This window comes from Geotrypetes seraphini, chromosome 3, assembly GCF_902459505.1.
Source record: "Geotrypetes seraphini chromosome 3, aGeoSer1.1, whole genome shotgun sequence".
NCBI classification, from domain to species: Eukaryota; Metazoa; Chordata; class Amphibia; order Gymnophiona; family Dermophiidae; genus Geotrypetes; species Geotrypetes seraphini.
The window spans coordinates 398,286,165-398,306,235 of record NC_047086.1 but is presented as its reverse complement, the minus strand read 5'-3'; the positions used below and the strand labels follow the sequence as shown (position 1 = coordinate 398,306,235).

General features: G+C 44.6%; 1 protein-coding gene across 1 annotated transcript in view; it reads left to right on the top strand.

The window, feature by feature from the left end:
* DNAH8 (dynein axonemal heavy chain 8) overlaps positions 1 to 20,071 on the top strand; it is a 1,666,792-nt gene that overhangs the window by 1,547,233 nt on the left and 99,488 nt on the right. Inside the window, 1 exon segment of the mRNA XM_033937418.1 lies at positions 15,278 to 15,351. Within this exon segment, the coding sequence (XP_033793309.1) occupies positions 15,278 to 15,351 (74 nt within the window).

Sequence of the window (20,071 nt, the reverse complement as noted above, 5' to 3'; positions counted from 1 at the left end):
CAGGGAGGGAACCACTAAGAGTTTTTGGTTAGTAGACCGAAGGGAACGCGACGTACTATAAGAAATAAGTGATTTATTGATAAATTGGGGTTCGTTAGTAACAAAGGTTATCCCAGGACAAGCAGGCAGATATTCTCACTAGTGGGTGATGTCATCCGACAGAGCCCCGATACGGACATCTTGCAAGCATGTCTTGCTTGAAGAAACTCAGAAGTTTCGAGATGCCCGCACCGCGCATGCGCCAGTGCCTTCCCGCCCGATGGTCCGGGCGTGTCTCTTCAGTTCTTTTTCTTCCGCGGAGCTGAGAAGTCTATCTTCAATTTGCGCCCATTGAATCTCTTTTTTTGCCTTCTATTTTGCCGCGGGTTGAGTTCTTTTGGCTCTCCTGTGCATTTCTTTCTTTCTTTGATTTCTTTTTTCAAAAAAAAAATAAAACAAAATAAAATTTTTCCTTCCGATACCGGGTCGGCCGCGTGGCTGGGGCCCCGCGCCTTCGACCTTGTGGCGGAGCTTTTCCGGCCTATGTCCCGGCCGATTACCTGTTTCAAAAAGTGTAGCAAGTGCCAGCGCGCGATTTCGCTCACGGACCCTCATCGACGCTGCTTACAGTGTCTGGGACCGGATCACTTCCCGAAATCATGCCGGCCTTGCTCCACTCTGACGGCGAGAGTGTTTAAGCGCCGCTGTCTACTGTGGGAGTCCATGTTCAAGATGGAAGCTTCATCGGATCCTGCATCTTCGACATCGACATCGACGGGTGCTTCGACTCCTTCAGCGAAGCCCTCTGCCTCCCCGGCTGCTTCGGGCCTCCTGAAACCGGCATCGTTCACACCGGTTTCGGCCCCGGCTTCGGCGCCGGAGCCTTCCTCCGTCTCCTCGGAGCAGGTATCGACCCCTACAGTTCTACCAGTGGTGCTCAAGGTGCCGAAGACTGGCAAGCAGAAGCACGCAGCACCGAAGGAGCGCGGAGACCGTGCGGAAGGGCTCCCTTTTGGTGCGGATCCCTCCATATCGGCTTCGTTGCGGTCCCTTCTGGAGGCTCAGTTCGTGGAGCTCATGCAGACCATGGGGCCTCGACTGATTGCCACCATCCAGGGTGACCTCCCAGCTTCGGCTTCGAGGGGCGGACCGCCCCCTCCTCCTCCTCCTCGCCGCACGACCTCTTTGCTCGGCGAGGAGGAGCGGCGAGCGGTGTCCGGGTCCTCAAGGAGGTCCTCCGTTAGTGCTGTGCCTCCTTTGGAACCGATTCTCTCGAGGAGGGCCTCCCTTAGTGATATGCCTCCCTTGGAGCCCATCCCCTCGAGGAAAGCCTCGTTTAGTGACCTGCCTCCCTTGGAACCGATTACTCCGCCCCATGACTCAGTGTGGCGTCCACCTTCGGGGCCACCCAGTCCTGGGCATAGCAGGAAGCAGGACGAGTTCTTCCGAACCCCCTATCAAGACTGGGCGGCGTCAGGGGAGGCACCGACTCTTCCGCCTCTGCGATTGACGGCATCGAGTCCGATCTGCTCCTTGGAGGCGTCTGACCCAGTTTCTCACAGACGGGCTCGATCCCCTTCCAGGCATCGATCCAGACATTCTTCGAAGCATTCCTCTCGGCACTCGACCGTCTCGCCTCAGAAGAAATTGCCTCGGTTGGGGTATGCTGCTTCGACTGGGTCTCCTCCTCCGGGCCCGGAGTTCGAGGACCCCTAGGTTTTCTACTCGTCCTGTTGCTCGCAGGCCTCTCTGGAGCCTGAAGCCTCTTCTTCTTCTAGTCCGTCTCGCAGACCGGCGACGGCGGACCAACTGTCCTTTTCATCGTTCCTCAGGCAGATGGCAGATGACATGGACATTACTCTCGATGCTGGGTCTCGATATTCCAAGGAGTACCTCGATACCATGCACTTGCCTCGTCCTCCGGCAGAGTCCTTGCGGCTTCCCCTGCACAAGCTCCTCGACCAGACCTTCATGCGATGCTTCGAGTCTCCTTACTCTATCCCTGCGGTCCCTGGCAAATTGGATGCGTGGTACCGCACGGTGCATCATAAAGGCTTCGAGGGTCCTCAGCTTTCTCACCAGTCCCTCCTGGTCGAATCCTCGCTCAAGCGGTCTCATCCTGGCCAGGTCTATGCTTCAGTGCCTCCGGGCCGCGAGGGCAGAACCATGGATAAGTTTGGTCGACGCATCTATCAGAATTCGATGATGGCGTCTCGAGTCATGAATTACAATTTCCCCTTTGCAGCCTACTTGGAAATTTTTCTACCTGTGCTTCGGAAGTTCACACCATACATCGAGTCCCAGGCTAGGTTTGAGTTTGAGGAAGTGGTTGCTTCGCTGTCCCAACTTCGGCTTCAGTTAATGCAATCTGCCTATGATGCGTTCGAGCTCTCAGCCCGAGCGGCGGCCTGCTCGGTGACGATGCGCCAGTTGGCCTGGTTGCGGACCATTGATATGTACCCGAATCTTCAGGACCGCCTGGCGAACGTCCCGTGTGCTGGGGCGGATCTTTTTGACAAATCCATCGAGACTGTCACGAAGAAGTTGTCTGACCACGAAAAGTCCTTCCAATCTATCCTTCGGCCGAAGCCTAAGCCTCAGCAGTCTCGACCTTCTCGTCCGCCGTTGATTTATCAGAGGCGTTATCAGCCGAGGCAAACTCCACCTGCGAGGCAACCAGCGAAGCGTCAGCCTCCCCAGAAGGGTCAGCCTAAGTCTCAGTCGCCTGCTGTCCCTAAGACCACTCAGCCTTTTTGACTGTCTCGTCGAGGGCATAACCAACCTCGTTCTGCCTCCCCCTGTTTTTCCCATCGGAGGGCACCTCCATCATTTTTATCATCGCTGGGAGGCCATAACAACCGACCTCTGGGTCCTTACTATCATCAAGGAAGGATACTCTCTTCATTTCCATCGGGTTCCTCCGGACCACCCTCCAAGAGAGTATCCTTCCAACTTGACTCAGACCGCCCTTCTTCTTCAGGAAGCTCAGGCTTTGCTCCGGCTTCGTGCCGTGGAGCCGGTTCCGACGGACCAACTGAACCAGGGGTTTTACTCCCAGTACTTCCTTGTTCCGAAGAAGACGGGCGACCTGCGACCCATTTTGGACCTCAGGGTCCTCAACAAATTCCTAGTCAAAGAGAGGTTTCGCATGCTGACACTTGCTTCTCTCTACCCCCTCCTTGAGCAGAACGACTGGTTATGCTCTCTGGATCTCAAGGAGGCCTACACTCATATTCCCATTCATCCGGCCTCTCGCAAGTTCCTCAGATTTCGGGTGGGACATCTCCATCTGCAGTATCGAGTGCTTCCATTCGGCCTGTCTTCGTCCCCCAGAATCTTCACCAAATGTCTGGTGGTGGTGGCCGCGGCCCTCCGAAACCAAGGTCTTCAGGTATTCCCCTACCTCGACGACTGGCTGATCAAGGCTCCCTCGGCCTCGGGGGTCCTCTCAGCGACCCTGTCAACGATTCTGTTCCTGCAGAGTTTGGGCTTCGAGATCAACTTTCCCAAGTCTCATCTACAGCCGACCCAGTCTCTTCCCTTCATCGGGGCTGTCCTGGATACCATATGTCTCAGAGCATTCCTTCCTTCTCAGCGCATGGATGCTCTTCTTCATCTCTGCCAGTCTGTGTCTTCTCGCCAGACCATCTCAGCGAGACACATGATGGTCCTCCTGGGCCACATGGCCTCTACAGTTCATGTGACGCCGTTTGCCAGACTCCACCTCAGAATTCCTCAGTGGACCCTGGCATCTCAGTGGACTCAGGTGTCGGATCCGTTGACTCGACACATCACAGTCACTCCTGCTCTTCGGCAGTCTCTGCTCTGGTGGATGACCTCTTCGAATCTATCCAGAGGTTTGCTGTTTCATTCTCCTCCCCACCAGAAGGTTCTCACAACCGATTCCTCGACCTATGCCTGGGGAGCGCATCTGGATGGGCTTCGCACTCAGGGATTCTGGACCTGTGCGGACCGACTCCATCAAATCAATCTTCTGGAGCTCAGAGCCATCTTCAATGCTCTTCAAGCTTTTCAACATCTGCTTCACGACATGGTGGTCCTCATTCGCACCGACAATCAGGTCGCCATGTATTATGTCAACAAGCAAGGGGGCACGGGCTCGGCCTCCCTCTGCCAGGAAGCTCTCAGAGTCTGGGATTGGGCGGTTCGCCACAACACCTTCCTCAAAGCTGTCTACATTCAGGGGAGGGACAATGTCTTGGCGGACAAACTGAGTCGTCTTCTCCAGCCTCACGAATGGACACTCCACTCTAAGCCCCTTCATCAGATCTTTGCTCAGTGGGGAACGCCTCAGATAGACCTCTTTGTGGCTCCCCACAATTTCAAGCTGCCTAGTTTTGCTCCAGGATCTACGCTCCTCATCGCCTCGAGGCAGATGCTTTTCTGCTGGATTGGGGGAATCGCTTTCTGTATGCGTTTCTGCCATTCCCTCTCATTCAAAAGACTCTAGTCAAACTGAAGTCCGAACATGCCACCATGATTCTGATAGCTCCTCGGTGGCCCAGGCAACCTTGGTTCTCCCTTCTACTTCAACTCAGCAGCAGGGAACCGTACCTACTTCCAGTGTTTCCTTCATTGCTTACTCAGCATCAGGGGTCTCTGCTTCATCCCAACCTGCAGTCTCTCCACCTGACAGCTTGGTTCCTCTCAACGTAACTCCGCACCAGTTTTCCCAGGCGGTGAGGGATGTCTTGGAGGCTTCCAGGAAGCCTGCTACTCGTCAATGCTACTCCCAAAAATGGACTAGATTTTCTTCATGGTGTATTTCCAATTCTAAGGAACCTCAGCGAGCCTCCCTATCCTCTGTTTTGGACTATCTTTTACATCTGTCTCAGTCTGGTCTCAAGTCGACATCTATACGAGTCCACCTGAGTGCTATTGCGGCTTTCCATCAGCCTCTACAAGGGAAACCTCTCTCTTCTCATCCTGTGGTTTCCAGATTTATGAAAGGACTTTTTCATGTCAATCCTCCTCTCAAACCGCCTCCAGTGGTTTGGGATCTAAATGTTGTCCTTTCTCAGCTTATGAAACCTCCTTTTGAGCCTCTGAGCAAGGCTCCACTAAAGTTTCTCACTTGGAAAGTGGTTTTTCTGGTGGCCCTCACATCTGCTCGCAGGGTCAGTGAGCTTCAGGCCTTGGTGGCGGACCCACCTTTCATAGTATTCCATCATGACAAGGTGGTCCTCCGCACTCACCCGAAATTCCTGCCTAAAGTGGTCTCTGAATTTCACCTCAACCAATCCATTGTGCTTCCAGTATTCTTTCCAAAGCCTCATTCTCATCCTGGAGAATCAGCTCTTCACACTCTGGACTGTAAACGTGCTTTGGCTTTCTACTTGGATCGCACCAAACCACACAGAACTGCTCCTCAACTTTTCGTCTCCTTTGATCCAAACAAGTTGGGACGACCTGTATCGAAGCGCACCATCTCCAACTGGATGGCGGCTTGTATCTCTTTCTGCTATGCCCAGGCTGGATTACCCCTTCCCTGTAAGGTCACAGCACATAGGGTCAGAGCAATGGCAGCCTCTGTAGCCTTCCTCAGATCGACACAGATTGAGGAGATTTGTAGGGCTGCCACTTGGTCCTCGGTTCATACGTTCACCTCTCATTATTGTCTGGATACTTTCTCTAGACGGGATGGACAGTTTGGCCAAACTGTGTTACAAAATTTGTTCTCCTAAGTTGCCAACTCTCCCTCCATCCCATTGAGGTTAGCTTGGAGGTCACCCACTAGTGAGAATACCTGCCTGCTTGTCCTGGGATAAAGCAATGTTACTTACTGTAAGAGTTGTTATCCAGGGACAGCAGGCAGCTATTCTCACGTCCCACCCACTTCCCCTGGGTTGGCTTCTCTGCTAGCTACCTGAACTGAGGAGACACGCCCGGACCATCGGGCGGGAAGGCACTGGCGCATGCGCGGTACGGGCATCTCGAAACTTCTGAGTTTCTTCAAGCAAGACATGCTTGCAAGATGTCCGTATCGGGGCTCTGTCGGATGACATCACCCACTAGTGAGAATAGCTGCCTGCTGTCCCTGGATAACAACTGTTACGGTAAGTAATATTGCTTTTTGAATACTATTAATAAAATTTTAAAAGTGATGCGGTGATTAATGGGAAACCAGTGAGATTTGGTCAGAAAAGGAGTAACATGATCATATTTTTTTCCATTATGAATAAGTTTAATGGCGGTGTTCTGGATGATTTGTAATCGTTTCTTTTTCTTTTGCGTAATATTTATTAATAATGAGTTACAATAATCAAGTTTGGCAATAATTAAAGAATGAATTAATATATTTAATGATTTTGGCTCTAAGAACTTAGAGATTGAGCGGATCATTTGTAATCTATAGAAGCAAGATTTTACGATATTACTTATATGCTCATGGTAAGAAAATTTGTCATCGATAATGACACCAAATATTTTTAAAGATGATACAAGCTCCAGGTGAAGGGGGCACTCAAGTTTATTCCCTGTTTACATGGAAACAGCAGAGCTTTTGTTTTTTGTATGTTTAGAGCTAACATGTGGGAACTAAGCCATTGTTTCACCTTCTCTAGCTTTGTATTGATCTGCTCTGAGGTGATATGCCAATGAGCCTTTATATTACTATTCCATAATGGCTTAGGTGTTCCTAAATGCCATTACAGAATTGGCACTAAGCATGCTTCATTGTGGCATCCATATCAAGGCACCAAGTTATAGAATTGCTCCTGTAATTTTACTTTTTTTTTTTTAATTCTTTATTCATTTTTGCATGTTACAACAAGTGTAGCAGTTAAACTCATATGAACTTAAAGATACACACTTGATTAATTCTCATATATGCATTAAGTATAACATTTCATTACAAATCAATCTGTGTTTCCAAATTTTTCATAGCTAAAAGTATCCATGCAAATAGTAGGTACAGATTGATGCACATACATTATCTGAGTCAGTTTTCACATTGTTTGGAAATTGCCCCTTTAGCATCTCTAATAATCTTCTGCTAAGTAATTGGGAGTTAATTTTAGAAACCTTTAGGCTCAGATTCTCAAACTGGTGCCAATTTAATAGACACTGGTAGGCACCCATATCTCTGTTAAAAATACCATCCAAACAGCATTTTTGACCAAGATTTGAGGTGTATATCAAGTTAAAAAGTGATAAATCACCTTGGCCAGATGGTATATATCCCAGGGTACTAAAAAAAACTCAAACATGAAATTGCTGACCTGCTGTAAGTGATCTGTAACCTGTCACTAAAATCATCTCTAGTACCTGAAGACTGGAGGGTAGACAATGTTATGCTAATTTTAAAAATGTTCCAGGAGAGATCCAGGAAATTACAGACCAGTAAGCCTAACTTCAGTGCTGGGCAAAATGGTGGAAACAATTATAAAAAATAAAATTGTGGAACATGTAGACAAACATGATTTAATGAGACGGAGTAAGCATGGGTTTAGCCAAGGGAGATCTTCAGATTTTCAGAAAGCTTTTGACAAAGTTCCTCATGAGAAGCTCCTGAGAAAATTAAAGAGTCATGGGATAGGTGGCAAAGTTCAGTTGTGGATTAGGAATTGGTTATCGGATAGAAAACAGAGGGTAGGGTTAAATGGTTATTTTTCTCAATGGAAGAGAGTAAACAGTGGAGTGCCACAGGGATCTGAACTGGGACTGGTGCTATTTAACTTATCTATAAATGATCTGGAAATTGGAACAGCGAGTGAGGCGATTAAGTTTGCAGATGACACTAAACTGTTCAAAATTTATTTATTTTTTTTATAAATCTTTATTCATTTTTAATTCTTACATCAAGTGAATTATAAATAATAAAACAATTTTCACAAATCACGTGTAATTACAATCATATATTCTTATAAAATAAAAATAAATACCCCCCTCTTTATCAATATTCCCATGACCATATGATACATATTCCCCATCCCAACCCAAATATAAACCAACCATGTGCTTAAGATATCTGATCATTAGAGTAAATAATCAATGGTCCCCATATTTTTTTAAAATTATGAAAATTTCCTTGTTGTAACGCTATCATCTTTTCCATCTTATATATGTGGCAAACTGAATTCCACCAAAATGTATAATTTAACTTAGTATAATCTTTCCAATTTTGAGTAATTTGTTGCATGGCGACCCCTGTCAATATTAATAATAACTTGTTATTATTTGCAGAAATCGGACTCTGAACTCTCATTGCTGTACCAAATAATATAGTGTCATAAATGATCTGGAAATTGGAACAACGAGTGAGGCGATTAAGTTTGCAGATGACACTAAACTGTTAAAAATTGTTAAAATGCATGCGGATTGTGAAGAATTGCAGGCAAACCTTAGGAAATTGGAAGACTAGGCATCCAAGTGGCAGATGAAATTTAATGTGGACAAAGTGCAAAGTGACGTACATTGGGAAGAATAACCCAAATTACAGTAACCAGATGCTAGGGTCCACCTTGGGGATTAGTGCCCATTAGTGTCATTGTAGACAATACGATGAAACCTTCCACCCAATGTGCAGTGGTGGCCAAAAAAGCAAACAAGATGCTAGGAATTATTAAAAAAAAGGGTTGGTTAATACAGTGTTTTTCAACCTTTTTTGGGCAAAGGCACACTTGTTTCATGAAAAAAATCACGAGGCACACCACCATTAGAAAATGTTAAAAAATTTAACTCTCTGCCTATATTGATTATATATAAAGTAATTCTCTTGAATAGGAATCAAATAAACACAAAGAAAGTATTTTATAATTACTTTATTACGAAATAAAAATTATAAAAATTATAAAATACTTTATTCAGTGCGAAACCTGGGCCTGTTTGGCTGAACACAAAGCTGATATTCTGGCTGGAATCGAAGAAAGACACACACGTAGCTCTTCGTCAACAGCTCTCAGTCTCTCTCTGTATTTGGTTTTTATAGCATACAAAAATAGACAAATATACCCTCCATCCTTTTTATTAAACCACAATAGCAGTTTTTAGCGCAGGGAGCTGCGCTGAATGTCCAGCGCTGCTCTTGACGCTCATAGGCTCCCTGCGCTAAAAACCACTATTGCGGTTTAGTAAAAGGTGACCATATTGTAAAATATAGACAGCAGATATAAATTCAGAACTGTGCATAGTAAGTGAAGGGAAGTTTTCATCTCTGGGAATTTACCCAGTTAACTATTAAGTTATTTGGGCAAATTCCTTTGAAAACTGTGGTAATACTGCCTCCACTTTGCTAAATTTAAAATAAAATCATTTTTCCTACCTTGTCTGGTGATTTCTGGTTGCACTTTCTTCTTCTGACTGTGCATCCAATCTTTCTTCCCTTCTATCAGCCTGTATGCTTTCTCTCCTCCACACCTCATTCCCTCCCCCAACTTTTTCTTCCTCTCTCCCTGACCTTTCTTTCTTTTTTTTCTTCTTTCCTTCTGTTTCCCTGCCTGCCCCCTTTCTTTCTTTCTCCCTGCCGTTCCCCAAGCCACTGCCGCTGCCATCGGGGAACAGGACCCACCAATGGATAACAGGCCCCAAAGCCGACGCCGACGCATGCTCTCCCTGACGTCAATTCTGCAATTGGAGAGGAAGTTCCGCCCAGCCAGGCAGCGATTGGCTGGCCCGAACTTCCTCTCCGACTGCAGAATTGACGTCGGGGAGAAGAAGACTTATCGGCTCGATAGATTAGATCGCCAAGACAAAGTGAGTCCTGGGTGATCGACTCACTTTGCCTTGGCGAGCTACTGGCGCCCCAGCCTCGGGCCCCCTGTCAGCTCCGGGCCCGGCGGCCCTGCGGCACACCAGGCAACATCTCGCGGCACACTAGTGTGCCGCGGAACAGCGGTTGAAAAACACTGGGTTAATAAGACTAAGAATGTTATAATGCCTCTGTATCGCTCCATGGTGCAGCCTCACCTGGAGTATTATGTTCAATTCTGGTCTCCTTATCTCAAGAAAGATATAGCGGCGCTAGAAAAGGTTCAAAGAAGAGCGACCACGATGATAAAAGGGATGGAACTTCTCTCGTATGAGGAAAGACTAAAATGGTTAGGGCTCTTCAGCTTGGAAAAGAGACAGCTGAGGGGAGATATGATTGAAGTCTACAAAATCCTGAGTGGAGTAGAACGGGTACAAGTGGATCAATTTTTCACTCCATCAAAAATTACAAAGATTATGGGACACTCGATGAAGTTACAGGGAAATACTTTTAAAACCAATAGGAGGAAATATTTTTTCACTCAGAGAATAGTTAAGATCTGGAACGCATTGCCAGAGGTTGTGGTAAGAGCGGATAGCGTAGCTGGTTTTTTGTGGGGGGGGGTGGGGGGGTTTATTCCAAATATTGAAATAGTTTTAATGATGACTTGGCTGTGCTTTTGAGGTGATAATTAAGGCAAGGGTCCCAAACAGCTAAAAACTGTTTCCTCCTTTCGTAGATGCCTCTAGCATCCTTAGCTTCTCATCCCAATAACTCATGGATAGCCAGTCTCCAACCCCAATAAGAGGGAGTGTCCTTCGAGGTCCACTCTTTCAAAATCACTTTCAAAACCAAGATACCTAGCTTCCGGACCCACAATCTGGCTCCCTGGCCCTTAATCTCGCAGGAGCCCAACAACCCCAAAAGGAGCACCTCCGGAGATAACACCAGGGGCTGACCCAAGGTTCGTCTAATAAAGGCTCTGACACGTTTCCCGAAAAAATTGCACAGCCGGCCAAAACCAAAAAACATGAAAGACAGTGGCATCTTCTAAGTTACATTTCAAACAAAGAGGAATCAGGGCATATCCCATTCTGTGAAACTGTGAGGGTGTTACGTATGCCCTGTGTATTACCCACAAGGTGCATTCTCATTAGCATGCACTACGGACCTCAAAGGGAATACTTTTTATGCTAAGCTGAATCTCCCAAGAAGACACCAAACCACCCAGATCACCCTCCCATCTGCCGTGAAGCTGAGAGAAGTCCTTGGCAGGGCTCAACTCCAACAATGCCTTGTGAATAGCCGAAATAGACAAACTCCCCACTGAGAACAGATCAAAAAATTGGTGTAACCTTTCTCCCAAAGGAAAGCACATAGCCGTATGATCCAAGGAAAGATAATAATGTTTAAGTTGGCAGAAGGCATAACAACCACCCCATCTAGCCTCTACCCTACGAGATAATTAGGTATAAGTGATCAAAGACCCCTCGGGGCTTGTAAGATGTTCAAGCAGGCTTACTCCCAGCTCCTCCCAGTGTTGAAATAGCATAGCTGGTTTTAAGAAAGGTTTGGACAGTTTCCTGGAGGAAAAGTCCATAGTCTGTTATTGAGAGAGACATGGGGAAAGCCACTGCTTGCCCTGGATTGGTAGCATGGAATATTGCTACTCCTTGGGTTTTGGCCAGGTACTACTGACCTGGATTGGCCACTGTGAGAACGGGCTACTGGGCTTGATGGACCATTGATCTGACCCAGTAAGGCTATTCTTATGTTCTTATGCCTAGAAATTTGGTGCCAGAGTTATGCCTACTTAGGCCGCCAAACACCAAAATAGGCATGGCCAACACGGAAGTGGTGTTAGGTGGCCTAAAGCAATGGTCCCCAACCCTGTCCTGGAGGGACCACTAGCCAGTCAGGTTTATAGTATAGCCCTAATGAATATGCATGAAAGAGATTTGCATGTAATGAAGATGGTAGAAATGCAGATCTGCCCCATACATATTCAGTAGCAGTATCCTGAAAACCCAACTGGTTAGTGGTCCCTCCAGGACAGGGTTGGGGGAACCACTGGCCTAAAGCACCTATATAAGCACGATTCATGCAAAGCCAGGTACCGGAAATGTAGAACTGGAAAACCCTGGCCTACATTTCCGGTGCCTATCTTTTGCATCAGCATGATTCTGAAACCGGCACTGATGCATTATTGACACACGATCGCCAGCCACTTTTAAGATGGCTGCCAATATTGGCACTGGTTTGAGAATCTGAGCCTTAGTGGCATTCATATATATAAAAAGCAGAGTTACCTTCATAAACTGGCACAATCTATATACTTAATGATTTTAGAAAAGCCACTATTTTTTCTATGGTGGAATGTAGGGTTATCTCTTGGGGGTGATTTTTCCAAATGGGTTAGTTATGTCCCTCTTTCCTAAGCTAGAGCATGTACAGTATGAACCAGGACCCTGATGCACAAAAGGTTTCCATGCCAGTAAGACTCATTAAAGCAATCTTACTGGCATGAAAACCCTCCTTCCCGATGTTCAAAGGGGTTCTGCATGACTGCTACCGATCCTCATAACAGTCATTGAGAACTCTATGCAAATGCTTCGCAAGTAGCTCCAAACAGCTGAGCGGCAGGGGGAATCCTGAAGCTGTCAATCAGGCTTTGGGGCATCATATTCTAAGACAGGGTATGTATTGGATCCTCCCAGATCTCATGGAAAATGTACCTGATTGGTTATATTTAGAATGGCGGCTCCTGTTCCCATTACATTTAGAACATGTAGTTAGTATAAAATTGACTAGGAAATACAAAGATAATAGAATTTTACTTGATACTTGGAAGACATTAAGATATATTAGTAATTTATCACCAGATCCAATTTCTAAATCATTAAATCAATCTATTTGGGTAAACTCCAGGATCTATTTGGGAATATGTATCAAAATTGGCGGATTTAAAATTGTCTGGAAGCAATGGATAATTGCAGGCATACGGACATTGAATGATGTTATTTTAGATGGATCACTGCTTAGATTTTCACAATTGCAACATAAGTTTGGCTTAAACAAAACACAATATTTTAAATGGTTGCAGTTGAAGCAGGCTATTCAGGTAGGGTTCACTGAATGGAAGGGTCTTAATACTCAATATAGTTTGCAGATCCTTTGCTTTCAGGCGGATTTTTTGGGACACCAAGCCGCAAAATGGTATAAATTATTATATGGATTTTTAAATAAAAAAAAGAAAACTGGCCTTAGGGATATTTGGAGTATTGAGATTGGACAGACAATTTCTGCATCTCAATGGCCACGATTTTGGTCTTGGCCAAGGTCAGCATCTATGAGTCAAACATGGTTATTTTTGTTACATCGAGTTTTTTGGACCCCTACACGTTTACAAAAGTTAGATAACACTAGATCCAATAGATGCTGGCATTGTAGATTAGAAGTTGGGACGTTAGATCATTTAATTTTTTTCTGTCCCTGTGTAATTGTTTTTTGGAAACTAATTTGGCCCCAAATTAATAAATTATTAGAAAATCATGTAGGACTCTCTTATGACACTATATTATTTGGTACAGCAATGAGAGTTCAGAGTCCGATTTCTGCAAATAATAACAAGTTATTATTAATATTGACAGGGGTCGCCATGCAACAAATTACTCAAAATTGGAAAGATTATACTAAGTTAAATTATACATTTTGGTGGAATTCAGTTTGCCACATATATAAGATGGAAAAGATGATAGCGTAACAACAAGGGAATTTTCATAATTTTAAAAAAAATATGGGGACCATTGACTATTTACTCTAATGATCAGATATCTTAAGCACATGGGTAGTTTATATTTGGGTTGGGATGGGGAATATGTATCATATGGAAATGGGAATATTGATAAAAAGGGGGGTATTTATTTTATCTTATAAGAATATTTGATTGTAAATACAAGTGATTTGTGAAAATTGTTTTATTATTTATAATTCACTTGATGTAAGAATCAAAAATGAATAAAGATTTATAAAAAAAAAAAAAAAAAAAGGCTTTGGGGCATCCCCTGCCAACTTAGCTGATCGGCTGGCAGGGAGAACAGCAAAAGGATTTGACAGGAGGAATGGGGGAGAAGAGCTGTGCCTAGCGATTGCTCATCTAAGCAAGTGCCGGGCACAGTTTTTCCCCCTTTTACCATCGCTACTCTGCGTGAATAGCATGCATATAATTTGTATGGTATTCATTCTGAGTATCAGCAGTAAAAAAAAATAAAAAAATCACTCCCACCACGGTATTTTTTTGGAGCTGGTGTTAGCAGTGGTGTGGTAAGGCATACCAGAGAGTGTGGCCTGCCCCGGGTGCCTCTCTTCCTCTCCGTCCCCCGCGTACCTCTTGAAATGTTCATCAGTGTGAGCACCATCTTCCACCAGCTGCTCATGCCGGCCTTGGCTCCCATCTGACATCACTTCCTGGACCAGAACATAATATCAGAAGCAAGCCGAGGCTGGCACAATCAGGAGGTGGAAGATGCTGCTCGCGCCAGTAAAAATTTCAAGAGGTACATGGTGGACTCTGGCACAGCAGGGAAGAGTAAGGGGCCCATGGCACAATGAGGACCCGGGCATCTCCCTCCCTTGCTATGCTACTGGGCATTAGGGTATTTGAAGAGAAGATTTTCCAAGATTATCTTTATAAAATTTGCCAATGGTGATTGAATTTGGAAGTGGAAGGAAGCCTCTAAGGCTGGGAGCAAGAAACACACATGCGCGAGTCTCAGCAAAGCTGAACATGAAAGCACACGTTGGTGCCTGTTCTTAATTTAGCATTCAGCAAAAAGGAAAATGTGAAAGGCTTCTATTTAAAGGTGCAGAGGAACAACCCCAATGCATGCTTGCTGTATACGCACAAGGGGTCACTCTGACTGTGAAACTCTTCTGCTAAAGTGCCAGGCACATTTTTCCCCCCTACTTTTGCTCTCATGGTGTGCAGAAGATTTGCAGCCAATTAGTGTTGCCCATCAGGAGCTATTTTTTGGCACTGTTCCTTTGCCATTCCCGAGTGCTGTTTGCTTCTGAGCATCAGCCCATGAATTCCAAATTCACCTCCCCAGGTTCAAAATATGTCTCTCTGAAGGAAGCCTCCTAATTCTAAACTGTGCTACATAACACTTAAGTGGCATCACATATAGGCATTTGTTACATCTGTTTATAAAACTGAAGTACATACATGTATGTAGCACCACTTAAGCGAGTTCTGTTCCTACTGTGACACTGCGTTTGATTTTTTTTACCCTTTTTCTAGTATGTAGCAACAGATATGCAGATCTTTTCAGCAGCATCCTATGTATTTTATACAAGGTGCAGAGCTCATCAAGCCTTTTCTAATTTATTTGTATAGCTTTAAAGAGCGAGATTTATATAAATGTATAGTAATATTACAAAGAAAGAATGAGGCCTGGCTTTGTGACCAGCTCTGTGTAGTGCACTACCATGCATAGGATCCTCAGTTCTGTTCCTAGATTAGTCTATCTGCATCCTAAGACAGCCTGATATCTACTGTATACTAACAGAGTGACATTTTTGTTCTGTTAGAGTGCCGGGCTATCTCTATGGGTCAAGGACAAGGGGTTCATGCACGCAGGCTGATACAGATGTCAATACAGCAAGTAAGTAACTCCATACATAGAATATGATCAAAGATAACAATTGCAAGGCTCATCTTCTTATGTATTACTGTACAGCAGATTCTACTTTATCCAGGAAAAGTGATAATACATATAGGAGCCCTTTTACTAGCCTTTTCTGCGATCTGACATCTCTCTCTCTTCTTCCCTTCCAGTGGTCTGACATCTCTCTTTCCTCCTTCCATCACCCTTCTCCAGAATCTGACAACTCTTCCTTCTTTGAGTCCTCTCCATCTTCCCAGTGTAACATTTCTCCCTCCCTCCTCTCCACCACTATCATGTCCAACAATTCTCCTTCTTTCTTCCTTTCCCCATGTATACCATCTCTCTTTCCCTCCCGCTCCAAACACCTATGTCCAACAATTCTCTTTTTCTCTTCCCTCACCCACTGGCATCATCTCTCTTTTCCACCACTCCACCCATGCATCTCTCGTTATGGAGACAGCAAAGTTGTTCAAGAACAGTTTGGTAAATTACCATACCTTCTTACCCATGAAATTAGCTTCCTATTTAGGGGACTCTGTAACATTAACAGAAAGGGATCCCATGGCTTGAGACCACTGGGAGGATAGAGTTCACTGAGCTATTCTAAAGTGAAGTTGTACAAATGGGGTCCTCAGTTTGGGCATTGTTTGACACAGGTGAATGAGATTTTTCACTCTCTGCTGTGGTATTATAGCTTGACCCTGGATAGTGTCCAGCTGAGCTCCTGTGAACTCTAAGGTCAGAGACCGTTGTAGGTGAGACTTTGCAAACCCAAGAAGCTCAAAGAGGTGAAAGGCTGAGTTGTTCACAATTCTGTAGCAACTTCTTCCAATGTAGATGCCATCAGTGGTGTCACTTGCATGCATGGCTATTTTATCCTGCTGTCTTCACATATAAGCAACTATGCTGTCAGTTTCCATGGGGGAAAAACTTAGGGGCACATGCCCTTAGCTTATAAAACATAACAGAAGGAGAAAGGCAATATCACAGACTGCCATGAAATGAAAACTTTTAAACTCCTGAAAAAAAATGATGTCTGCTTTCTTCATGTCATTAGATGGCACTAGTACTTCATGCAGGAATCGTATTGTAAACCTTGTTTATTGATTTTTACTGTAACCTACACGAAACAGATGCATTGAAGCTGAAATAAATTATGCAATTACAAGACCAAGGGGGTAAAATATCAGACTACATCAGGGCACAAACCTGCATTATTTGCTTCTTAATGCATTTTGTTAAATGACTCTAAATTGGGTGCAGCTTTAAAGAAGCTGCCCTATGTTATACAATAATGAGATGCAAACTATGCAAATGCTTGTAAAGCTGCTTTTTACTAAGTAAGGCCCATACTAAATGCTTGTTTTATTGTACCACCTGGTAGCACCAAGCTGCGGTCCAGTGCTTCCAGGCTGACTCTTATAGACTACCATGTGCTCCCCTCCCTCACTGAAGGCCCTACTTTTAAACCCTCAGTCAAGTCCCCTCAAGATTACCCCACAGTCAACCAACACCACCTGAATACCTCCCAAGATGCAACCTCTCCAATAGATTAACATTCATATTCCTGTCTGCCTATTTCTCACTCTTTCCTATCAATATTGACATTCCTTTTGTTTATATGTCTCTAATGTTTCTTTATTGTTCAAGGAAAGGTGTTACATCAAATGAAATAATCAATAAACTCCCACCCACCCAGAAGCACCCTTAAATCTGAAAAGCAAATTTGCTAAATTTATATAACTGATATCTGATAACAATAACAAAACCTACATTATTGACATGACGTATAGAAATGTGTAGGAATGTACATTCATTTAAGAACATAAGAATATAAGCAGTGCCGCTGCTGGGTCAGACCAGAGGTCCATCACGCCTAGCAGTCCGCCCACGCAGCAGCCCATCAGGTCCAGGACCTGCATTGTAATCGTTTATCTGTACCCTTCAATCCCCTTTTCCTTTAGGAAACCATCCAATCCTCTATCTATACCCTTCAATCCCCTTTTCCTTCAGGAAATCATCCAATCCCTTCTTGAAATCCAGTAACGTACTTTATCGTATCACGTCCTCTGAAAGCGCATTCATCCACAGAACCCGGTGCGGATACTGCTAAGTGTACTGCCACTTTAAATTTTTGAGACCGTGCTCCCACCAGGCATGTGCAAGTGCCTTCCTACTTGATATTGACACATGGGACCATGAGTCTTCAGCTTTCTGTGGGGCTGAGAAGCTGTACCTTTCAGTCTTTCTGAAGCGCATCAAACTTGATATTTCTGTGCCTTCCTGGTACTTTAATGTCTTCATAATTTTTTTAATTTTTTACCTTTTCCAGTATTTTTCTTGCGTTTGGTCAAATTCCAAAAAAATTGATTCTTTTGGCCTTCGGGCCACTTTACGCCTTTTTCATGCCAGGGAGCATTGACTGTTTTCAGCATACCTTTTACTCAAGCTTCCCAGGCCTTCAATCCCTTTGACTTTGCAATGGCCATTTTTCCCTCCATGTACCTCTGTGACCTCTGCTTGCATATGCAAAAGAGATTGCTTAAAGCCTGCAGTATTCAGTGTAATAAACCTTTTGGATCTGCATTGACCTTGACATTGAGCATGGCAAGAGACTGAGGCTCTGACATTCACCCTACATCAGCACTGTCGTCAGTATCAACACTGACTGCACTGATGCCACATTGAGAGAACCAGGCATTCAGGCTCCCTTCAAAGACAGGACAACGAGGGACACGTCATGTAAGAAAGCTAAGAAGCACAAATATTCTTCCCCTTCTAGGTATGGCATTGCATCATTGCAAAGCAAGCATCAACACACAAAGGAGCACTCACCATTGCTACAGATAATGTCTCCTCTAGGGCATTCCTCAACATTGAGGTCTCCCACATCTAGACAACCGGTACCACAGACTGTTTCCATGCCAATGTCTCAACAGGTACTGATGCCTACTCTTCAGGAGGAGATCCGGGCTATGCTCAGACAAGAGCTTTCATAGCTAATGCAGTTGCAGTTTTCACGGGCTTTTAAAGTCTATTAAACCTGTTTTTGCCCAGCCAAGGATACATCGAAGTATCAGTTAAGGAGACAGTCTTGCACCTCCACTTGATGTCAAGCATTTGCATATGCACAGACCTGCCATGACTGATGCATCGTCATCAGCAAAGGAGTTATTTCCTGGGTCAGAGGATCAACCCCTGCCTTGATGCTCCTCCATGCAGTCGACACTCCTCTTGACACACTTTTCCTGAATCTCCTAAATGACACTACTTTGAAGAGTCTGATTCTGATGTTTCACATCATTCATACCAAGATCTTCCAGACTATTTGGCTGAAGAATCCTATAGCACACCTTTTGATCTTTCTCCTTCTCCTCCTCAAAGGCATAAGTCTCTGCTAGAAAGTATATCTGGCTTTGTGCATCAGATGGCACAGACCATACCCTTTAAGATGGAGACAGCAGAAGAGCCTCACTGAGCTTTTTGAGCTCCTCGACTATGACTCTTCTCCAAGAGAATGTATACATTATGTCATGAAAGATACTATCTTTAAATAACTGAAAGACCCCTCTATCTGTTCAGGTAGCTCCTAAGAAAAATGACACCATGTATAGAATGCAAAAGTATCCAGGTTTTGACAGAATGCAGCTACACCACCATTCCCTTGCTGTTGAAAGGTCTCATGCTTCTACTCCTCCAGGTAGGGAGGTCAGAACTTTGGACTGCTTTGGCAAGTGGATTTTTCAAGCATCCATGCTTACTTGTAAGATCATGGATTACCACCATTTATTTATAATCTTTAAACAGTTGCTGTCTTTTGAAGAATTTCTTCCTCGGAACAAATTTTAAAAATTCCAACAACTTTGCCAAAATGTATCAACCACTAGAAAGTTTCTCGCCAAAGGAACCTTTGATGTCTCTTCTTGAACATCTGCAGTAGTAGTGGCAATGTCTTTCTTGTCTTGGCTTAGGGTGTCTGACCTTGCGAACTCGGTAAAAGAATGCCTTTCTGATGTTCCTTATAAAGGCAATACTTTGGAGACAAAATTGAAGAAGTAACTGACCTAATTAAAAAAGCATGCAGACACCATTATCTAAGCCAGTGGTTCCCAACCCTGTCCTGGAGGAACACCAGGCCAATTGGGTTTTCAGGCTAGCCCTAATGAATATGCATGAAGCAAATTTGCATGCCTATCACTTCCATCATATGCAAATCTCTCTCATGCATATTCATTAGGGCTAGCCTGAAAACCCGATTGGCCTGGTGTTCCTCCAGGACAGGGTTGGGAATCACTGATCTAAGCTACAGACCTCTATGTCTTCCTCTTGCAGAAGATAATACGACTCCAGAATGAGTACAATTCAGGTGATATTGGGCTGCAGGAGGGATTATACTCAGGTAACCACCGCTTCCTCTTCTACATTCAACCTAAGCACTCAGCCACACTCAATACCCGTTCATTCTCCCAACTGCAAATAGGTCTTCTAAATTCCAGAGCTGCAGCTTCTAAAAAATGTAATCTCCATGATCTAAGCCTAGATTGGAAACTCGACTGCCTCAGTCTGACCGAAACCTGTCTGCTAGAAGGAGATTAGATGGGTCATGGGCAGACTAGATGGGCCATTTGGCCTTTATCTGCCGTCATGTTTCTATGTTTCACACAAATTGTTAACACACGTTGCAGTGTCCCAACAAAAATTATTAATAATTATCCAC